Source organism: Cannabis sativa, chromosome 8 (genome assembly GCF_029168945.1).
Source record: "Cannabis sativa cultivar Pink pepper isolate KNU-18-1 chromosome 8, ASM2916894v1, whole genome shotgun sequence".
In the NCBI taxonomy this organism is placed as follows: domain Eukaryota; kingdom Viridiplantae; phylum Streptophyta; class Magnoliopsida; order Rosales; family Cannabaceae; genus Cannabis; species Cannabis sativa.
The window spans coordinates 47,039,407-47,060,178 of record NC_083608.1 but is presented as its reverse complement, the minus strand read 5'-3'; the positions used below and the strand labels follow the sequence as shown (position 1 = coordinate 47,060,178).

The window sequence follows — 20,772 nt, the reverse complement described above, 5'->3', positions numbered from 1 at the left end:
AGGAGAAATAGACCAAATTATATTTGAAGCATTTAAAAAGAGATAATGTTACCCAGTTTTGATGATTCTGTCATGATTGTACGTACGTACTCCTTCAAGTTGCAGGAGAAATCTACCCAAAATTTGTCTGAAAAAATAAAAATGGAAACGCCGTTGCCGGGGATCGAACCCGGGTCACCCGCGTGACAGGCGGGAATACTTACCACTATACTACAACGACTTGTTGATTTTGTTATCAAGTTTAGGAATATAAACCAAGTTAAGAAGTGTTGAAGATAAACAACACACCTATTTTTATATAGTCGGTCAATATTGTTATCATAGGAAGCTTGTATGAAGCCTTGGCCTTATACGATATGGCCACTAATCAAACCCAAATTCCAAACACCAATCATCCCACAAAGCCTTTAATATACTCTCATTCAAATTCGAAACTCCATCAAACTTACACCAAACCAACTACATTGCCTACAAAACACAAATTCAAGCCTCTCTCTTAGGCTAGGCTATGTTATATCATGAATACGGCTACTTAAAACAAATCAAACATCATCTCTTTGGTATCTCCAATAGTTATTCTTTGCCTGAGTAATGCCCTCATAACCAATAGTTAGTTCTCTTTTGTAATTGTTTTTAATTGGTTTGTTTATTTGTTAGTTAGTTTTATCAACTTGTATTTTTTTGTTTTAAAACTGATACTTCAGCTTCTTTTCTCTTTGTATCAAACTCTCTATAAATATAAATTTCTCTCAAGACTTAATTAACTTTTACAAAATCTTTAAGAGTTTTTTTTTTCTTTTTTTAAATTTGTCTTGTTAAGATTTTGTATAGATAAGTTCTAATTTTTTTTGTTTTATAAATTGATTTATGTATTGGTTACATTCATATATTTCTTAATGCTTTATAAAAATAGATTATTTCAAGTTTTTCAATGGAAAATTATATTTAATATATAATAAATAGTTAATTTAGGTTAATGTGTGAATGAAAAAATTGATACCTTAAATGTGGTCTATTGATAGTTGTTAATAAATGCAGATTTGATTAATAATTTAATTACTGTAATAGTAGTGAATATTGTGATTGATATCAAAATTATAGTAAAGATTGTGATAGATCAATATCACTAATTTAGTAAGATTTTTTATATTAATTTTATTGTGTTCACACTTAGGTGGCGTTTGTTTTGAGGTAATGAAATGGAATGGAATGAAAATGAAACAATTTTCATTCCATTCCTTTGTTTGGTTGCATTTTAAAGTATTGGAATGACATTCCAATGGAATGCTCTTTCCACTATTTTGGTGGAATGGTTATTTCATTTTAAAAAGAAAGGAATGACCATTCCAATGTAACAAGAAAAAAATTAATTATTTTTTTATCAATTTTTTTTATGCATTTTAAATTTTATTCCATTTCATTCCTATTCCTATATTTTCATTCCTCCCAACTAAACGACTCCAAGTATTCTACTCCATACAAAATCCTATAAAAGTAGGTTTCAAAATACACCAACAAATAAAGACTCATTAAAAAGCTCTCTTATCTTCTTATTCTTTGTCTTTTTGGTAAGTCTTAAGGTGATAGAATAAAAGTATTGATTCAAAATTACTATAGTAATAAAAGTAATATATTTATTTACTCGATAATCATTATATCCTGAGAAGAAGTAGTTGCTAACTAATCTTCAAACATCTTTTAAGTAGAGGGAAATCTCATTTTACATCTAATAATTTGTATTTATATTTTTATTCTTCAATTAATTAATAATATATTGTTATATTCTTTATTATTTTTTCTTAAAATTTGATTAATGTACCCATAAAGGGGCAATGGGCATATGAATTTTCTTGGACCATGGCATTTCGCTTTGGAATATGCCTCCATCAATATCATCCTATAGTAATTCATTTTAATAAATTTCTCTCAAACAAAAAATTAAATCAAAATCAAAACAAATTTGATATACAATGATGAACTGAATTCTTTATATTTGTGCTTAAAAAAGAAACTCTTTACCTAGTTCAATCTCTGAATTTGCTACAAAAAGGTCTTAAAAACAAAACTTCGCCGTTGCCGGGGATCGAACCCGGGTCACCCGCGTGACAGGCGGGAATACTTACCACTATACTACAACGACATTGTTGTCTTGAAACAAACATTTTAAGTAAATAAAACAAACGAAAAAGAACACGTAAACGACAATTTGATTAACTAAATGTCACTTTAGAGCCGACAGAGATATCCACTGCCACGTCAGCTGTGCACGAACGTAATTAACAACATCAAACAAGGACAAAAATGGTAATTCAAGTAGTCTCCACAACAAGTTCCATATATAGCTTGGAGGGCAAGATTGAAGAGAGTGTAATGTCCCCACCATTAATTTACCATTATGCCACTCTGTTTCCGAAGTTTCTCTGAACAAAAATTTAAGGCTCGGAGTCAGGTTTGGTCAACGGTTTGGACTAATGTTTTCACTTGTTAATGTCCTCGTTTCTTTGAAGATTCTTTTATCCTAAGCTTAGGTTCGGTTTCCAAGCCTATCAAACGGCCTCCTAAGCCTAATTTTCCCGCTTACACACACACATATAGTACATACGTTGTCACTTCACTTGGGTTTAACTTAATCAAGAGGAGAAACGGAAACAGTGAGAGTAGAGAGTGTGCTCAACACAAATATATTCATAAATAAAACCAAAGCTGAGCTGAGCTAAAAGCCAGACAAATATTCTCTGTGTTTGACTTGGTGTTCTCGGGTTTTAAGATAAACATATCCTTTTGTCTTGTTGTTGTTGAAGAAAATGGAAAGGTAAGATTTTTGATGATGGGTAATGAAAATGATGATGATAGTTATCAATGGATTGGATTGGAAGACCAAAGTTTCTTTCTTTTTGTATGGTTTTGAATCTGGGTTTAGGTTTTCGATTGATTTTCATGGGGTTTTTCTTAAACCCTGGTTGGATTTTCTTTTGGGTGAAACCAACTTTTGGTGGGGTTTTTTTTTTCTTTTTTTTTTTTTGGATTGAGGTGGGATATTAACTGAGATTAAGCTTATTTAACTTATAAAAAAAGAATCTTGGGAAAAAAAAATTGGGAAATGCTGACATAGAGTGTTTGCTTACTGGGTTTTATTCAGTTCAGTCTTTATCCTTGGACTTGGACTGTGTATAATGATAAAAAAAGATTAAATGAGGGATTTTGGGTTTGGGGTTTTGGGTTTAGTTTGTTCATAGTGGGGACCTATTAAGTATTATGATGGAGGACCATTTAATACTCAACCCCCAAAAAGGGAACCTGAACTAAAAAAAGGGGGGAAATGGTTTATTGAGGTGATGCTTTTATTATCCAAAAATGGGTACTTTTTACTGACTTATAAGGTGCTTTTTTCGTTTTCAGTTTTATACCTCTTTTGATTGATTTCTGTAAGCATTGTGATAACTTTCTTCTTAGGTAAACAGTCAAGTATCAACTTTTTGTTCTGTTCTGGTTTATAGTGGACTCAAACTAGAAGATAGTTTGTAGGCTTTAACTATTAGTATCAGCAGATAATGTGATTTAGTCACTTTAGTTTCTTCTCCAAACTAGCACAAACCTAAGTTTCATTTGCAATATAGGATTTAACTAGTGAATTGCATTGAGCACATACTGCCATATATTATATCCTGTTGTTGTGTTCTGTCTATAAACTCATAATTTTGGCTTATATTCTATCATGGATACAGGAGCTGGCTCATGAACAGCAGAGGAATTGCAAAAAAAGTAAAGAGTGCTTCTCGTTCTTCTGCTTATCAAATAAAAGACTGTGGAGCAAATCGTGAATGCCCAAATTGCCATTATGATATTGACAACAGTGATGTAAGATTTCACTGTCTATTCAATTGTATTCTTTGTTCTTAATGAAACAATTAGTTAGCTATCCATTTGGTAAATTAGCCCAGCTGGGGTTTGTAATTCAAATCTCTTACACACCCAACCAATTGAGCTAAGTCTTAGGTAGCTTTGGTGTGTTTATGAACTGACCTGATCGTATGAATTTATTATCCAATCGTCGTTTATGTGGTGTTTACCGAACTGCTTTGTGTGTCTTTGTGGACATTTCTTTTGCAGGTTTCTTCAGAGTGGCCTGGGCTGCCAGCTGGTGTAAAATTTGAACCATCTGATGAAGATCTCATATATCATTTGTCTGGAAAATGTGGTGTTGGAAACATAATTCCTCATGTGTTTATTGATGAATTTATCCCCACACTTGAGGGAGAAGGAATTTACTGTGACCATCCTGAAAATCTTCCTGGTAAGTTGTTCTAATTCCAATCTAATACAACATAGCAAATTATTGAGTATTCAACACATTTTCTAAACTCAAATTAGACATAATTCTACCAATAATGATTAGTATTACAGATCTCACCGTATTTGGTTTTCTTTTTAGGTGCTAAGAAAGATGGAAGAAGCATTCATTTCTTTCATAAGATATGTAATGCATATTCCACTGGTCAAAGGAAGCGTCGCAAGGTCCAATGTCAGCAGGGTTCGACGGCTGAGCATGTGCGCTGGCACAAGACAGGTAAAACTAAACCTGTGATTGAAAATGGAGTTCAAAAGGGGTGGAAGAAGATTATGGTTCTTTATAAAAGCACTAAGAAGGGCTCTAAGCCAGATAGAACTAATTGGACTATGCACCAATACCATTTGGGAACTGGAGAAGAGGAAAATGAAGGAGACTATGTTGTCTCAAAGATCTTCTACAAGCAATCTGAAAACAGTGATAACATTACTCTGATTGAAGAATCTGATATGAAAGCAGCAGCAGCACATGAAGCCAGTCCCAAAACTCCGAATTCAAATCCACCAATCCCACCTCGACATGATATGACTGACACTACTACTCCATTACAGTCATCTGCCAAGGTAGTTACTTTAAAGGCTAATGTAATGTTACATGATATCATGAATGTTTGGTGAAGCTTTTTATTGTCTTTTTTCCCCTCAAGACTGGTTCTTTATTACAGGAGGAAGGAGATCATATTGAAATGTCACCTCTTATCCCTCAAACAGACGGTCAGGGTGAGAACAATATGGAGGAGTTCCCGTGGCTGGCGGGTGAATCACAGGCTGCCGAAACCTATGACTTATTGAACATTGATGATTCTTTGTTGTGCAAGGAAACTTTTGATTGCATACCTAACACTAACACTAACTTGACTGGAAAAAACATTCCACCTTGTGGTATTTCTGACCTTGAAAACCTTGACTTTGACTCTCCACCAGATTTCCAGCTTTCTGTAAGCTTTCATCATTACCTTCCCTACTATTTGTTCTGCTGAGAGATTCTACATACAGTGTTACTAATATAATTATCTTTTTGTGTTAATGTAGGATTTGCAGTTTTGTTCACAAGAAAGTAGTGTGCTTGATTGGTTAGATTGGTTAAGAGACAGCATATAGAGGCAACTACTTAAAGATGATAATCCTAAAGGGTGTTCTAAACTACCATCACCAGAGACATTTACTATGTTTTCTCAATTGAAATTGATGGAGAAAATGCAAGAAACAGCCTTGATATGGAGGGAATCTACCTAACTATGTTTAAAGCTAATTTGTATTATTGTGTATTTAAGGGTGTTGTTAAATGGTATGTAAGTTGTGTTGAGATTAAAGAAAGATGATAATGTAGTTTGAGAGGGATTCAGTCTTTGCTTCTAAGTGCTAAGATTGCTTAAAGATCTCATTTTTATGAATGAAAGCCAATGAAAGCAGTGGTTGAATCTTCAATTGCTTGCTTGTATCTTCTGCAATTAATATTATGTAGACAATGGAAGAATGTTTTATAATTTTAATTAAGAAATATGTGTGTTTCTTTCTCTCTTTTCCAAAGAAACGAACATACCAAAGTGAAATAACTAATGCAAACGACAGAAAAACACAGTAAACGACAAGAAAATTCTTTTTATATAAGAATGGTGTTGAATTTCGTAATATATTCTTAATTTATGTCAATTTTTTTTTTTAATATTAAGAGTTAGTCCTATATTGCTAATGCGTGGAAATAAATTGTGATGTATAAAATGAATGAGCTATTCTATTGCCAATTGAATTTAAAATGGAATTCGATTCATCTTATCTGTAAAAAAAAATTAGTATGATTATTTTGTTATGATAAAAAGGAGAGGAGGAGATACGAGTTGTGACTCCTCTCTTTGGGTGTAATTATGACAACTTTAATTTTGCTCACGAATGTTCGTCAAAACCTTTTAAAGTGTATTGTCTGCACCTACTACGATGAAGTGTGTCACGTGAATTTCAACAAAGCACCAACGGATGCCCTTAAAATATTATCTCATATTTAAGATTCTTAAAAGGAACCAAATTTGAATTCATGATCTCTATTTTAAAAAAAAAGGAAATCATTCCATTTACTATTATTATTTTTTTCTTTTTCATTTTTATATTTTAGATTGTTTTGGTAGTTGTTATATGAGTTATTATGTGAATTTGAATTGTAATTTAAATTGCTCTCTTAATTATTATTAGTTGTACATGCTAATTTATCTAAATAAAAGTTGATTCTTTTTCCTTTAATAAATTTATTCATTCCCATTAAAAAATATATATTATTGATATATAGAAAACGACAATAAAACTCAAAAACGACATACTGTTAATAAAATCTGTTTCCAGTCTTAACCCTGATCAGTCCCAAAATGTTTGGCCCCAAAAACCTAAAACTAAAACCCTGAAAATCTAAAACCCAACGACAACGAGGGAGGTCTTACTCTGTTGCAGAAGAGGCATTAATGGAAGATTAAGGAGAAACCACTAATTCACTGCCAATCCCTTTTCGCTTAACGATATCAATGTTGGCTGCCAGGAATCTCCATAGGCATACCTTCAAAAACCTTTGCCCTCTTCTCCATTCCGCTTCTTCAAAGTAAGTTCTCTCTCTTTTTTCCATTTTCCTCTCTTTGTCTGAGAACTTGAAGGAAATCGACTCTTTCTTTTCCAATTTTGCATTGTTTGGATTAACCCAACGAAAAATTGTACATTTAGAAATGGAATTTTAAACAAAGTATTGGGTTTTCATTTCAAAAGTAAAAAAAGTACACTTTTTTTTCCTTCACTTGTTTCCTACTTTTTCTCAGCATCCAAACAGGTTTGGGGAGCTTGTTTTTGAGCTGTAATAGCTTAACTTTATCAAATTTCAAATTTGGTTTTTCTTTCTTACTAATGAAATTTGTATATTATATGTTAGAAGTGATTTGCTGTGTAGAGAAGTTGCTACCAAATTAGTTTCAAGTAATTTCGTTCAACCAAGTAAAGCTAGAGAAGATGGGTTATTCTCTTCTCCTTGTACAATGCTGGATCCTTTCCACACATGGTGCCGGTCCATATCGACCCCTAGAGGAAGAAGCATGCGAAGCAAGGTGGAGCAGAGGATGAAAAAGGAGAGCGGTAAAACTTTGAGGGAGGTTAGAAGAGCCAAAAAAATTCAAAAGAAGCTCATGACTGAAAGTGAGAGGCACGTTTACAACCTTAAAAGGGTATGGTTTTTGGCCTTTAATTATTGCTGATACATGATTGTTTGGAGCTTTTTCTTACTCTAGTTGCAATGACAATACTGTGTTCTTTGCTAACTTACTTTTGTTTCTATTAAACTGGGTTGTTAAGATAGTAATTGCTGTATAATAATAATAATAATAATAATAATAATAATATCTGGAAGGATATCAAATCTCACCACAAGCTTGATCGTTTGAGCTACCTCTCTCTTGGTTGATTGACTTGATATTTTAGATCTGTTTTATGGTAATAGAATACTGCACCAGATGGTGCAATTTATTATGTTCAGAAGAAAAGGCAATGATTCAAAAGTTGGAGATCTTTGGCATATAGATGCTGTTTCATGCCAAAAACTATGCTTAGCTAATAATCTGAATTTTCTTATATAAAGTCAAAAGGAGATGTGAAAAAAATTATGATGGTTGGCATTTTTCTTTTCCATGTGCTTAAAATCCTACCACTTACCAAGGAGGTGGCCAGTTTGTTGAATATGTTTACTTTTCTGATCATAAACATATTTTATTCCTTGCTTATTGTTATTGTTGTTAAACTGTTTTTATATAGAAATTTACAACTTTTATTGGTCTTAATAAAGTGTGTTGATCCTGTTTTCTTGACTTCCAATCCAATCTCATTAACTTTTACAACGATCAAATACGCACTTATACTATTGAACTGATGCAGGCCAAGAGGAAAGTAGCATTGCTCTTACAAAAGTTAAAGAAATATGAGCTTCCAGACCTGCCACCCCCTCGACATGATCCTGAGCTATTTACACCTGAACAACTTCAGGCATTCAAAAAGATTGGGTTCAAAAATAAAAATTATGTTCCTGTTGGTGTTCGTGGAGTCTTTGGAGGAGTTGTTCAAAATATGCATTTACACTGGAAGTTTCATGAGACCGTACAAGTTTGTTGTGATAACTTTCCCAAAGAAAGAATCAAGGAAATGGCAACAATGCTTGCCCGACTAAGTGGTGGAATTGTGATAAACATACATAATGTCAAAACAATTATCATGTTCCGTGGTAGGAATTATCGTCAACCGAAGAATTTGATACCTATCAATACCCTCACAAAGAGAAAGGTTGGTGGAATAGGCATACATTTAATAGATTCTATAATTCATATTCAAATAATTTGCTGGTATAGTCTGATATTTATGTATTTTTACCATTGGGGAAAACTATTGAGAATATTTTTATGTCTGTGGCTTTCTGTTACCAAGATTAGGGATACAAACACCTGGAGTATGTTCTTCTAGTCCCCAGACTGAAATGTTCCCACAGTCCAATGTTGTATTTGACTGACACTCTTCCTTCCTCTTAAAAAATTAAAAACAGGATCTTAGGCTAGAAACTATTGGATTGGATTCTCTATATTGTAAGTTGAAGTTTAGTTGCTCCAGGATCTTAGGCTAGAAACTGTCAAAATAATTTATAATGTGCTATTTGGAAGAGTGATTAATATAATGATATGCAGGCAGTTAGGAAAGAACATTGAACTCTTTGGTATTTTATGCAGGCATTATTCAAGGCCAGATTTGAGCAGGCTCTTGAATCTCAGAAGCTAAACATAAAGAAGATTGAGCAACAACTTCGCCGGAGTGGTATAAATCCCGAGGATCCTGTTGCAACTGCCAGCATCCAGAGAGTAGCTTCTTCATTTTTTAATGCAATTGATAAGAAGGAAGGAACCCCATATGTTTTCCAAGAGGATAAATTATCACTAGAAGATAGTAATAATTTTGAATCGTCGGAACCTTCTGATGAAAAGGAACAGGAGGAGTTAGATAAATTCATAGCTGAGATAGAAGATGCAGCAGAACGAGAGTGGGCTGCTGAGGAAGCAGCAGAAAAAGAAGACTTTGGTAGACTTAAATATTGGAACAGAGAGGAATTTGGTGGGAGATTCAGAAGAGCTGAAACATTTAGAGGCGATAGCTCTTATGATGAGAACAGAGGGGATAGGAATTGGAAGGATACACGTGGCAAACACAGGACTTCTGAAAGTGATGATGAAGATGATGATGCTTCTGATGCTGATAATAAATGGCGATCTCGGAATTCTAGAGGTGCTAGTCCTACTCCTGTTGATAGTGACATTGACGAGTCCGATGAAAGTGAAGAGAGTTTCAAACCACATAGAGGTGACGGAAGAAGGCAGGAAAGGATTAGCAGGCCCAGAAATAATGAAGGGTACAAAAGAAATGCTCCCATGAACTTTAGAAAGAGTATGCCTGAAGAGGATTCAGATGAAGAGAACGTGCTTAGCGATCTTGAAACTGCAATGCAGCAATCAGATGCTGATGAAAAACATGGCTCGAGCACAGCAAGAGCAACGAATTATAATTATAGGAGTGACAGCGATGAAGAAGAGAACTCCTATAACCGAAAGGAAGAGAATGGTAGAAGAATGACTTACAGGAGAAGTAGTGATGATTCTGATGAATGTAATAGACTTGAGGCACCAAGAGTAGTAAAGGGTACTCGAAGAATGACTTACGAAAGCAGTGCTGATGATTCTGATGAATGTAATAGGCTTGAGGCACCGAAAGTAGCAAAGGGTAGAAGAAGAATGAATTATGAGAGCAGTGATGATGATTCTGATGAATGCAATAGACTTGAGGCACCCAAAGTAGTAAAGGGTAGACGAATAACTTATGAGAGCAGTGCCGACGAGTCTGATGAAAATGGTAGTAGGTTCAAGGTACCAAGAGCAGTGAAAGGTAGGCAAAACAGAGCTGGCAGCACTGGTAATAATGAAGATCCACTAACAAGTACCGCAGCAGCATCTAGTCATTCAGAAATTGCTTGGCTAGAAGAAGACGACACAGAAGCATTAGGGGGCGGAAAATTAAATTACTGGAGCAGTGGTGATGAAGAGGAGTACCAAGTCAAAAGTGATTACAAGGAAAAGACTGATACAAGGAAATCAAAATCAGCAAAAGAGATGGATGAAACTTGGGATAGTGATTAATTAAGTAGGCTATCATTATCATAAGATACTTGAGGTTGAGGAAGCCCTTCATAGGACTTTGCCTTTGGACGTTCATGAACATGTGATTATTACTAATAGTAAGATTCAGCACATTAACTTGGATGAAAAGTTGGTGGTACATTCATGGATGTGGAAGATTGAAGAGAGTTTATAAACTGAGCTGGTTTTCATATTTTTGAGAAGCTTATAAACTACATTTCTCTAATAGAATGAACACAAATTTTGTACTTTATCGATTTTTTTGGTGTATTGGAAAAATGAATGAAGATGAACAGATGTGATAACTATTGCCAATTATCAAATTTACGAGTATAATTTAATAATTATATGCTTTTAGTTTTAGCATATGAATGGCCACTGATTTTGTTGTGGATTAGTGTCATACTGAACTTTATATATTCTGTAATTTATTCTTGGAATTTAAAAAGACCAGTAATTAATTTAAATATTTTCTTAACTTATTTTATTTTCATAATTTTCTAAATAAAAATTATATTATTTCTGACATTCTTTTTTCACAGATAAATAGTATTTTTGTCTTAAAATTATTTATATAAACATCACGTGTTGAATTAGATTTAGTGGCCTTTCAAGAAAAAAAGAAAAAAGAAATAGATTTAGTGGGAGGCGGTTAGGAGAGTTAGGCCACTAAAACATTGTGAGAGCGAGTGGGACTGAAATGGCGCGTGGGTTGAAATTATATAAGTGTGATGTGGCAGTCAGAATCTATGCCGAATGGAAACAATAGAGTCCACATCATGATATAGAAAGGTGTGGGCCCCACAGACACACCACAACACAACGCGTATTTATTCATGAAAATTGAAACTCTTTTTTATTCTTATTCTTATTCTCCTTAAAAACCGTTGAATGAAAAAACGGTAAATAGAATTTAGAAAACTTATTTAATTTCCCATCAAATAAATGATGCACACCCAAATATATATGCACCTTATTACCAAGATATAGGATTTAGGAGTTAGGTATGTTAAATTTTTTTTTGAATTTTTCACAATTTTACATCATAACATATATAATTATACAAAAAAAAATTTACAACAAAATTCTCTTAGATATCAACAGTGTATAGAATTTTTATTTAATATATAAGTATGTGATAAATATGTGTAATTTGAATGTGTGTTATTCTTAAGAAAATAAGAATGTTTGCTAGATATTAGTAGTATTAAATATTACTACAAAATAATATTTTATGAATTATTAAATTAAAATATACATATCTACCTACTAATTACATCAATAAATTAAAATAACTTGAATTAAAACACGACTAATGATCTCCAGTGGTAGTGAATCAATTTGCCTACTTACTGTGCAGGCAATTTACAACAGTTTTTCTATGCTTTCTCCTTTTAATATTATTATTTACCACTATAAAAAACTATTGGTTTTTGTTTATTGTTCTATTAAAATAGGGTAACTCATAATATTGTTAAATTTTCTTATTATTTTTTAAAAAGTTGTTTCGAAGAATGATGTTCGCGCAGAATTTTTATTTATTATTGCTTAAGTCTTAATTTCTTTTGAATAAATATTATAATAGTATGATTGTATATATAAATTTTAAAAAAAAAATTGTGATGAATTGTAAATAAATAAATAATAATAATAATAATAATAATAATAATAAATAGAGGTTGCTAGAATAGGCAATTAGAAAGTCAGCTTTTAACGTGGAGGGAAGGAAGATGTCACAGGTCAACTCCTACTTCATCCTTACACGTTGTTGCATTTTACCAATCAATTATCAAAAATACCACTTTTTTATTTTCTTTTATTTTATTTCGTGTGTGAGATTATCACGCCAACAACTTAAGTTCAATTAAACTTTTGTTTTGTTGTTACTTTATAGTTGGAAATAAAATAAAACAACATCTGAATTCAATATTCTTTTTGAGACTTTTTTCTTACAATCCTAATTGATTATTACTTCCCCAAGTGAAGTTGAACAAGTAATTAAAAGCAAAAGAGTTTTATAGGTTTGATTTGAGTTAATAATAGCTTTAGAATCCCCACACAATGAGTTGAACAACCATCATGATGTGTTCACCTAAAAATGAGTTTATAGGTTTGAGTTATTGGTTAATTAGATTCATTAATGTGTTTAATTAGTCAAATAAAACACAATCCTATACATATATACACACACTACACTACACTACACTGGTTGGTTGTTGAATTAATAGAGTTAGCTTGGGTTAAGGGGTTTTATCTGAAATTAAATATTACTTATTGGCTTTTTCATTTATTAATAATTTCAAGTCAATAAGTAGATTGTGATTGGAGAGGATTTTTCTTCTTCTTCTTTTTTCAACGGTTATAAATATTGAGTAGTGTTTGACTTAGTCAATAACTATAAAATATGGAAAGAAATTAGTGTGAAAATTATGGATTGTCAATGTCACTTGGAGCAATACTTAATGAAATGTTTATTTACCATGATGTAATTCTTAACATGAGGATGAGGCTCATCAAATTACACACTGATATATAATTAGTCTTAGTTGTAAATATTTTTAAGTGAATCACTTCCTATATAATTGTATGATTGAAATTAAGCAAATTAATTCAAAAAATAGTATATAACTACTAAAAAATACACACGTATTTCTAATCTTATTAGTATACAATTAGGCTTAGTATTATTTTGTAAGAATAAATTTTCATGTTTACATATTTGAATCCAAAAATCTCAAACTTCTAATTATAGTTTGTAATTGGAAATGTTCTAAGAACATTACCAAAATATACCAAGTCAAATTCTTGACTTCATATCAATTATGAGAGTGAGCAATAAGTGGTAGACTCCAATCATAGAAGACTTCAATGACTCTTAGTCATGACACCCCCCATAACTTTCAACAATCCCAATTGAGTGTTCTTATTTTCTTGTTCTACAATGACCTAGTCCATTTTTTTCTTCTTTGATAGTCTAAAAACAAAGTAATGCAAGAATTTTACACTCTTGCCCAAAAAAGGTTCTCAACCATTTTTGTCTCAACAGTTGAATTGAGAACCCTAAATTGATTGAGCATGGGGCTACTTACACTAGACAACAATTTCAAGAATCATCATCAATTAACTTAAACCAAGTACAGCCTAACATGGTACTTGGTTGGGAAATTTCATAGAAAGATATAACACCCCAAAAGACAATTCAAAATTGATCCATGGATATTGATTGAGTAGACCAATAGACTATGAACTATGAAATTTCAAACCAGATAATGTACCAACTAATTTTATCAAATATTATTCACATAAACAATTGTGGAGAATCTTATCCCCTTTTTTTCAAAACAATGGGGATTAATTGGTGGAGGGTCTGACTAAATCCTAAAGTGCACATTGAGGCACTATCTAATTTAGACAAAAAAAAAATAAAAAATTACATGATCAACATGTTATTGCTTTCCATGCTTGAAAGCTACTCAAAATCAACATACAATTCTTAGAAATGGTTTATATAAGAATTGCATATTGACTAAGTCTACTTCCACTAAAAGAATACAAAAAATTAAGAGATCTCCAATTCTTATGAAATAGTCTTAGTGCATGACCATAATCAGTAATGATAATGATACAAAATATCTAAGGTAATTATAATGGTAATTTAATTTAATTTAGTACATAATCAACAACAAAGTTGTAAAAAGAATATATTAATAATAATACTTACTAACAAATAAGTCTGAAAAACAAAATTCCCATTATAGAAAATCTTGGGAAAGGTCATTCTAGTCATGCATATTGGGGATTTATGTCACATACCAACAAGAAGTGGGTACATTAGCTTGATAAAGCAGTGAAAAGCTAAGCTATCTTACTCACTCAAAAAAACACCACCACCCTCAAATATGAAGATTTTGATTATTGCCCCATCCGAGCTGGAAGAAAGAAATCTCAAGCCAAGGAAAAAGGAGTAATATATAATAAATCTTCCTAAAAATTCCAAGACCCCATCAAGTTCTTTTTCCAGCTTCTCACTATGCACTAAAGATGACCTAAGATTCTGTTGGAATGTAAGGTATATATTTGTACGGTTATACATCATCATCATCATCATTGTGAACCCTTCAAATATAGTCCTCTTCATTGTCAATCTACATTTTCCATTTAACAGCTTCAGCCAATCTACAAATGCAACTCAACTCAGCCACTCTCTCTTCTGCAGTTACCAGGCAAAAGGTATCTGTAACTATCAGCATTGTTCAACAAGAAAGCTGGAAGATGAACCCCAGAATAGGATCTAGGAATAGGCCCTAACTTGCCAATAATATCTTTAAATGTATATTCCTCAGGTAACATGTCAAACAAATCAGCACCTTTGCATATCACTTCTTGAATCCTTTTGGGGTCTAAGTAATGAGAGAATCTCACTCTATCATAATGGCTGTATGCTTTCATCTTAAATATGAATTCACTAATACGACGGAAGCAGAAACTACAATGCCAACCTGCATCAGACAAGAGAATATCTGTCTGTCGGTAGTGTGCATATTTGGTTTTGCTTTTATACCTGTGAACTGAAGCTCGCCAGCTCTTGTTATCCAAGAAAAACTCGAACGAATACAAGTAGTTTTTCAGCTGCAGATGAAGAACAGGCGGTATATCATCACACCACCTCAATAGGTTGATTGTGTGAGCACTAGGAATCTCATCAACATCAGACATTATAAGTAAATCATCCTCTTCTATGCCTGCTATTCTGAGAAGCTGATCCAATGCTACTCTCTGATATGCCTCCTCCACAAAAGGGTTTTCGCCTCTATGAAACCTTCCCCCCAACATACCATAAGTAAGCCGAGGCTCAATAAACTTAAATTTGTCCCTGTTTCCAGAGAAAATTAAAGGCTTTGGCAAACCAGTGAAAGTTGAGTTTGACTCAAGAAGCACAAACTGTGTCACATATGGATACAATTCATTCCATCTGATTGTAAGGATGTCCACTTCATTACTGAATAAAACCGCATCATAGACTCGCCTTGGAGATTCCCGAATTCCCCATCCATGAAGTCTGCAAAGAGACTCCATTGACATGTTTTCATGGTAGTAGTGTGGGATTTCATGGAAAGGCCTAGGAGGAGATTCCCATAGTGGTCTTAGAAAATAAGATATTTTCTGCCCATGTAAATATATACCAAAAACACATGTTGGGATAAGCACAAGTATGAAAATAGATGTCTTCAAATCAAATCCATTAAAAATGCACCGGAGTCTGGACATATTTAGTGCCGCTCGAGGTCCCTGCTGCACAGAAAACACCATAACTTAAATTAAATATCTGGTTATCTCAATATACAACTTTCTAATATTAAAAACTAAAAAGTTAATTTGATTTGGGGAAGGGAGAGAACAACAGCAATATAATTGAATACAACAAGAACTACACAAGGGAGTTTCAAAACCATATGACTCGTGGAAATGAGACACTCAATAATCATTTTCATGGTACAAAACAAATTAGGACAACGAGAACTAAGATGTGTGAATACCATAATGGTCAAATAAAAACCATAATATTCTAAAGAGCAGAATCCACTTTTCCGGATATTGTTTTTTTTTTAACCACAGCAGAAGAAAACTAAGAAAAAATACTTAGGATTGGAAAACAAAGATCCATACCTTAACTTAGTAATAACCAAATTCCCAGATTTTAATACCACCTTTTTAACACATTGTCCCTTCAAACAAAATTTAAGTAAGGATATGAAGAAAACCTTAATTTGTTTCTGAAAATGATAAGAATTTGAATCTGGGAAAAGTTGAGTAAAAATATACATAACCGTATATATCAAAACTTACAAAGCTAAAAACTTTGAGCATCAAAAACTTTAAGTATTGATGCGTTTTTTTTTTCAATTAAAATAAAAAGAGAATAATAATAATAAAAAAAAAAAGTATCGTAAACTCCATTAAAACTCAATTGAATAAAATCCCAAAACCATAACTGAAATGAAAAAACTTCCCATGACCCCAAAAATGATATCTATATCAACAATGAAAGTACCTGGCCACAAACATCCTCGCAAATATCGTCCGTCTTCTTCGAACTATAATAACCATCAGACATGATGAACACCAATCTCACTAATTCTAATATATGTGTATTTATTTATTGTAATGCCCAATTAATAAACCTTCGTTTCGAACTCTCTTTCTTCTTTGAAACTGGGTTAATGTTGAGATCATAGGAACCAGATCAACCGCTCAAAAAACCAACCAGAGCCCTAAAACTCCAGTAAGGCAAAAACCGAATAAACAGCGATCTTAAGGGGATTACACACAAACCCTTTCTGGGTTTTAGGTCTCAGTGTCTCGTTCTCCCTCTATCTCGCTCTCTCTCTCTCTGCGCAGAAACTCTGTAACGCCATTTATAGCCGTTTGGTGGTTTTTCGCTCTTTCATCAGATTTCTCTCTCTCCTCTCTCTTAACTATATGACAATACAGAGAGAATTATTTCTTTCTTTTTTTTTTAATAACAAAATTAATAAATAAACAAATAATCCTAAACCTCTAATTTCCTTTTTCTTTATTTTTTTTAATTATCCAAAAATAAATAACCCTAAAATCCAAAACATTGGGAAAAAAATTACTAATTCCACTCCCGTTGGATGAATAAGAAAATGTTTGAGTTTGATCCAACGGTCCAGTTTCAATAAGCATGGTAGGGGCAAATTGGTAAATTTGCATGAGATTATAAGTGTATGGGATTTATTAATGGTCTGTAAAAATCAATGGCTTTTGGAACAGAATTAGAATAAGCCATTGATTTGGTATATTCTTTCTATGAGATTGTCCCTTCCTTTTTGATTTTCCAATTATAGCCCTCAACTTATGTAACAGAGGTTTTTTAATTAAGGTTATAATAGTCATTTTGTCTAAGAATCTAACGTGGTTTTAACGGCGGAGCTTGTCCCCACGCGCCGATTGACCCGGTCAATACGTCCGTTAACTATATCTATATATATTTCCTTTGCTCCTGCCTTCACATAAACGGTGAGATAGATAAAGGGATTTTTTTAATTTATTTAATTAAAGTCTAAAGTAATTCAATTTTTATTAAAATAATTTAAGTAATTAAAAATTGGGGAGTATGTGCAAAAAAGCTGAATTCTCTTTTCTAAAAAAAATTGGAAGAACAAAAGCCACTTTTCAATTTGGTATTTGACCTCCTTCACTCATAAAAGGTCACTATGAAGTAGTAGGAATTGCAATGAATAGGAAGATGGTATTATTAGAGATTCATTAGATATTTTGACCACCAAACTGTACTAGTTGTGTTAGAATGAGAAAGTGTATGATTGAAGAAATAGAAATAAGTAAGTGTATGGTAAGATGTATGTGGTTCCATATTTTATACTCACTTTACTTTATTAGTGAGGGTATATTAGGCAATCTACTCAAAAAAGTGAGTACATTTTAATTAAAAAACAATATGATGGTATTTTTGATTAATTGATACAAAAAAGAGGTATTTTTTAACTTATCCCTAAAATTAGTTAGTAATGAGATGATTAGCACATATATCTTAGGTATGGTATTTAGTTTTAACATATTATCAATGTGGGACTCTCTAATATTCCTCTTAATGTGTGTGCCGACTCTACGTACTGTAGATGTCAGAGTAGTGGTCGTCAGACAAAAAGTATATTTCCTTTGGTGGTGTGCGCACTCTTGTAGACTGAAGCAAGGGACAAACCCCTGATATTGTGGGATTCGGTATCATAGGATCGCCACATCAACTTTGGCTTCCAGGACGTCTCTTAGAGTGCCCCATGGCAGTATCCCAATAACTCATCCAGAGGGTTTTGATTATGTCTTCTTTCTTGGCCGTGATGCCTTCCCAAAATTAGAGAGGTTTTGATTGGGATGTAAGCGATCTGTATTCCAGATGGACTTGCAATCCATCTCTTCGCGTGGATCCAGCTCGTTACCTCAATTTGGCTCGTATTTGGGCTTTAGTTGACTATCTTTGACTTGGATGTACCACATGTCCTCTTTTCGAAAACATGAATAATAATTTTATTTATAATTTTAGCATCCGGATAATTTTTATTTTAATTTTTTTATATGAAAATATTTATCATAGTTTTTTAAAATATATTACAAAAATTAAAAAAAAAATTGTCTAATATTTTATTTATCTAAATTAATTCACTTTAAACAATCTATTTCATATACGTATAAAATAAAACATATTGGCATATAAATAATTGTTTGAACTATATTTTTTATACTACAAATTATTTTGAGTTGAAAGAAGCTAAATAACTTTAAAGTTACAAAATTTTGCTTCATTGTAATTTGATTAATATATTAACATTGCTTAATTTAAGGTTATGGGAAAGATTAAGGTTAATGTCGATGGTGCAATCTTTGCAAGTGATGGTCGATTTGGAGCGGCAGGGGTGGCCCGGGATTCTCAGGGTCGATTCATTGAAGGCTTCACAGTTTTACGAGTGGGGTGTGTGGATTCGGCTATGGCTGAATTGGTAGGGGTTAAGGAGGCCTTGAGTTGGATAAAGAGGAAACATTGGGGACCGGTTGAGATTGAAACCGATTCTTTGGTTGTTGTCCAGGCAATCCAAAGCACGGTGGAGATACCTTCTCCTTTTGGCCTTCAAGTGGCGGTTTGTCGTTCTCTTTTGGCCGATTTGCCGTAGTCTCAATTAATTTTATTAAACGTTCTGTAAACAAAGCTGCACATTGTCTTGCTCGTAGCTCTTGTTTGTATCCAGATCGTATTTTTAGTGAGGATGATATTCCTGCTGATTTTCTTTCTATTGTAATGGTTGAATCTTCTTATTAATAAAGTTACCATTTTCTTTCATAAAAAAAAACATTGCTTAATTTAAATTTATTAAAATTTGTATCATATGCTACATGCCACATTACCTAAGAATTAATAGGCACTTTTATACTACTTTTTACTTCATTATTATTATTATTATCATTATTATTATTTTAAAGTCAGTGCATGACTTCATTGTAAGCATGCTTTCAGCTCTTGTTTGTATCCAGATCGTATTTTTAGTGAGGATGATATTCCTGCTGATTTTCTTTCTATTGTAATGGTTGAATCTTCTTATTAATAAAGTTACCATTTTCTTTCAAAAAAAAAAAAACATTGCTTAATTTAAATTTATTAAAATTTGTATCATATGCTACATGCCACATTACCTAAGAATTAATAGGCACTTTTATACTACTTTTTACTTCATTATTATTATTATTATCATTATTATTATTTTAAAGTCAGTGCATGACTTCATTGTAAGCATGCTTTCAGCTTTTGTGTTTTAAAACTTGGACTAATTTGATAAGTAAATTTGAACATAATTAAATTGAGAAAAATAAAATAAAAAAGAATAATTACATAAAATACTACATTTTTATAAAAAAATTACAGGCTTAAAGATTTTTTATATATATTTTTATAGTGTTTAATAAAAATAACATGAATATAACAAACAAATTACATAAAAATAACATCCAATAATCTCAAAACAACAACAAAAAAATGAAACAATATAAAAATAAAAAGATTATATTTTCTGTAAATAAAATCGTAAAAAATATTTAAAATTTTATATAATCGTATTTTTGTAATTTTTTATTATTTTTTGTTTATTTTTAAAATAATCTCAAAATAAAATAAGAATAAGACACAGAATCTTAGATGATATACATTCACTAAATTGTTATTAGATATAATTTAATTTTTAATAGTAAATCTTTTTTTTTTAATGGAGTAAATCCATTTTTATTTTCTTTTCAAATGATTGTAAATTGAGTATCTGTATGTAACTAAGTATTATATTTGTTTTAAATTGCATGCTAAACTTTTACACCAACCAAATAGATAAAAATTGTTTGTTTTTTTTAGTTTTTTTTAGTTTTTTTTTTTTTTTTTTTTTTTGAAATGATATCAAATAGCTTATATATATATATATATATATATACGGTATTACTAACATGTAATTATTAATTTAAATAATCAGAATAAAAATTAAATTTAATACAACTTAATTATATTTTTAATATATATAAAATTTAATCTAATTTCTAATTTATTTATAAGAAAATATATTTAACTAGCTTTATTATACAATAAAATAAGAAAAAAAGTATATATATTTTAAACAATATAACTATTAAATTTGTTATAAAATATGATTGATTAATTGAA

The 20,772-nt window shown here is 31.9% G+C and overlaps 3 protein-coding genes and 2 non-coding genes across 8 annotated transcripts; 2 read left to right on the top strand and 3 right to left on the bottom strand.

Moving 5' to 3' along the window:
* Positions 1-148: 148 nt before the first annotated feature.
* TRNAD-GUC (transfer RNA aspartic acid (anticodon GUC)) lies at positions 149-220 on the bottom strand. Its single transcript has one exon. It is a non-coding gene; the product is annotated as a tRNA-Asp (tRNA).
* Positions 221-2,068: 1,848 nt separating this feature from the next.
* Positions 2,069-2,140, bottom strand: TRNAD-GUC (transfer RNA aspartic acid (anticodon GUC)). Its single transcript has one exon. It is a non-coding gene; the product is annotated as a tRNA-Asp (tRNA).
* Positions 2,141-2,239: 99 nt separating this feature from the next.
* On the top strand, positions 2,240-5,848 carry LOC115698866 (SUPPRESSOR OF GAMMA RESPONSE 1). Its single transcript, XM_030626073.2, has 6 exons — positions 2,240-2,812; positions 3,726-3,858; positions 4,111-4,294; positions 4,433-4,911; positions 5,013-5,285; positions 5,380-5,848. The coding sequence occupies exons 1-6, from the start codon at positions 2,805-2,807 to the stop codon at positions 5,446-5,448; spliced, it is 1,146 nt and encodes a 381-aa protein (XP_030481933.2). The 5' UTR covers positions 2,240-2,804; the 3' UTR covers positions 5,449-5,848.
* Positions 5,849-6,709: 861 nt separating this feature from the next.
* On the top strand, positions 6,710-10,837 carry LOC115700501 (CRM-domain containing factor CFM9, mitochondrial). 3 transcript variants are annotated; one of them, XM_061102121.1, is made up of 4 exons: positions 6,710-6,931; positions 7,271-7,541; positions 8,245-8,646; positions 9,084-10,837. In XM_061102121.1, the coding sequence occupies exons 1-4, from the start codon at positions 6,858-6,860 to the stop codon at positions 10,536-10,538; spliced, it is 2,202 nt and encodes a 733-aa protein (XP_060958104.1). In that variant the 5' UTR covers positions 6,710-6,857; the 3' UTR covers positions 10,539-10,837. The 3 variants fall into 3 exon arrangements, with proteins under 3 accessions (XP_060958104.1, XP_030483905.2, XP_030483904.2); XM_030628045.2 differs by having other exon boundaries at positions 7,256-7,541; XM_030628044.2 differs by having other exon boundaries at positions 7,253-7,541.
* A 3,389-nt stretch (positions 10,838-14,226) lies between these two features.
* On the bottom strand, positions 14,227-17,062 carry LOC115701115 (uncharacterized). Of its 2 annotated transcripts, none has more exons than XM_030628811.2 (2): positions 16,591-17,062; positions 14,227-15,827 (listed from the first exon to the last, which is right to left on the bottom strand). In XM_030628811.2, exons 1-2 carry the CDS (start codon positions 16,651-16,653, stop codon positions 14,733-14,735), a joined length of 1,158 nt encoding a protein of 385 aa, XP_030484671.1. In that variant the 5' UTR covers positions 16,654-17,062; the 3' UTR covers positions 14,227-14,732. The 2 variants fall into 2 exon arrangements, with proteins under 2 accessions (XP_030484671.1, XP_030484670.1); XM_030628810.2 differs by having other exon boundaries at positions 14,227-15,830; positions 16,591-17,044.
* Between the last annotated feature and the right edge of the window lie 3,710 nt (positions 17,063-20,772).

Bases quoted from the DNA above. Each gene is read 5' to 3' on its own strand.
- LOC115698866 (XM_030626073.2), top strand. The intron at 3,859-4,110 runs GTAAGATTTCAC...TTTCTTTTGCAG, and splicing joins ATGATATTGACAACAGTGAT to GTTTCTTCAGAGTGGCCTGG. The intron at 4,295-4,432 runs GTAAGTTGTTCT...TTTTCTTTTTAG, and splicing joins CCATCCTGAAAATCTTCCTG to GTGCTAAGAAAGATGGAAGA.
- LOC115700501 (XM_030628044.2), top strand. From the start codon at position 6,858: ATGTTGGCTGCCAGGAATCTCCATAGGCATACCTTCAAAAACCTTTGC. The intron at 6,932-7,252 runs GTAAGTTCTCTC...ATTATATGTTAG, and splicing joins CTCCATTCCGCTTCTTCAAA to AAGTGATTTGCTGTGTAGAG. The intron at 7,542-8,244 runs GTATGGTTTTTG...GAACTGATGCAG, and splicing joins ACGTTTACAACCTTAAAAGG to GCCAAGAGGAAAGTAGCATT.
- LOC115701115 (XM_030628810.2), bottom strand. From the start codon at position 16,653: ATGTCTGATGGTTATTATAGTTCGAAGAAGACGGACGATATTTGCGAG. The intron at 15,831-16,590 runs GTACTTTCATTG...TTTTCTGTGCAG, and splicing joins GCGAGGATGTTTGTGGCCAG to CAGGGACCTCGAGCGGCACT.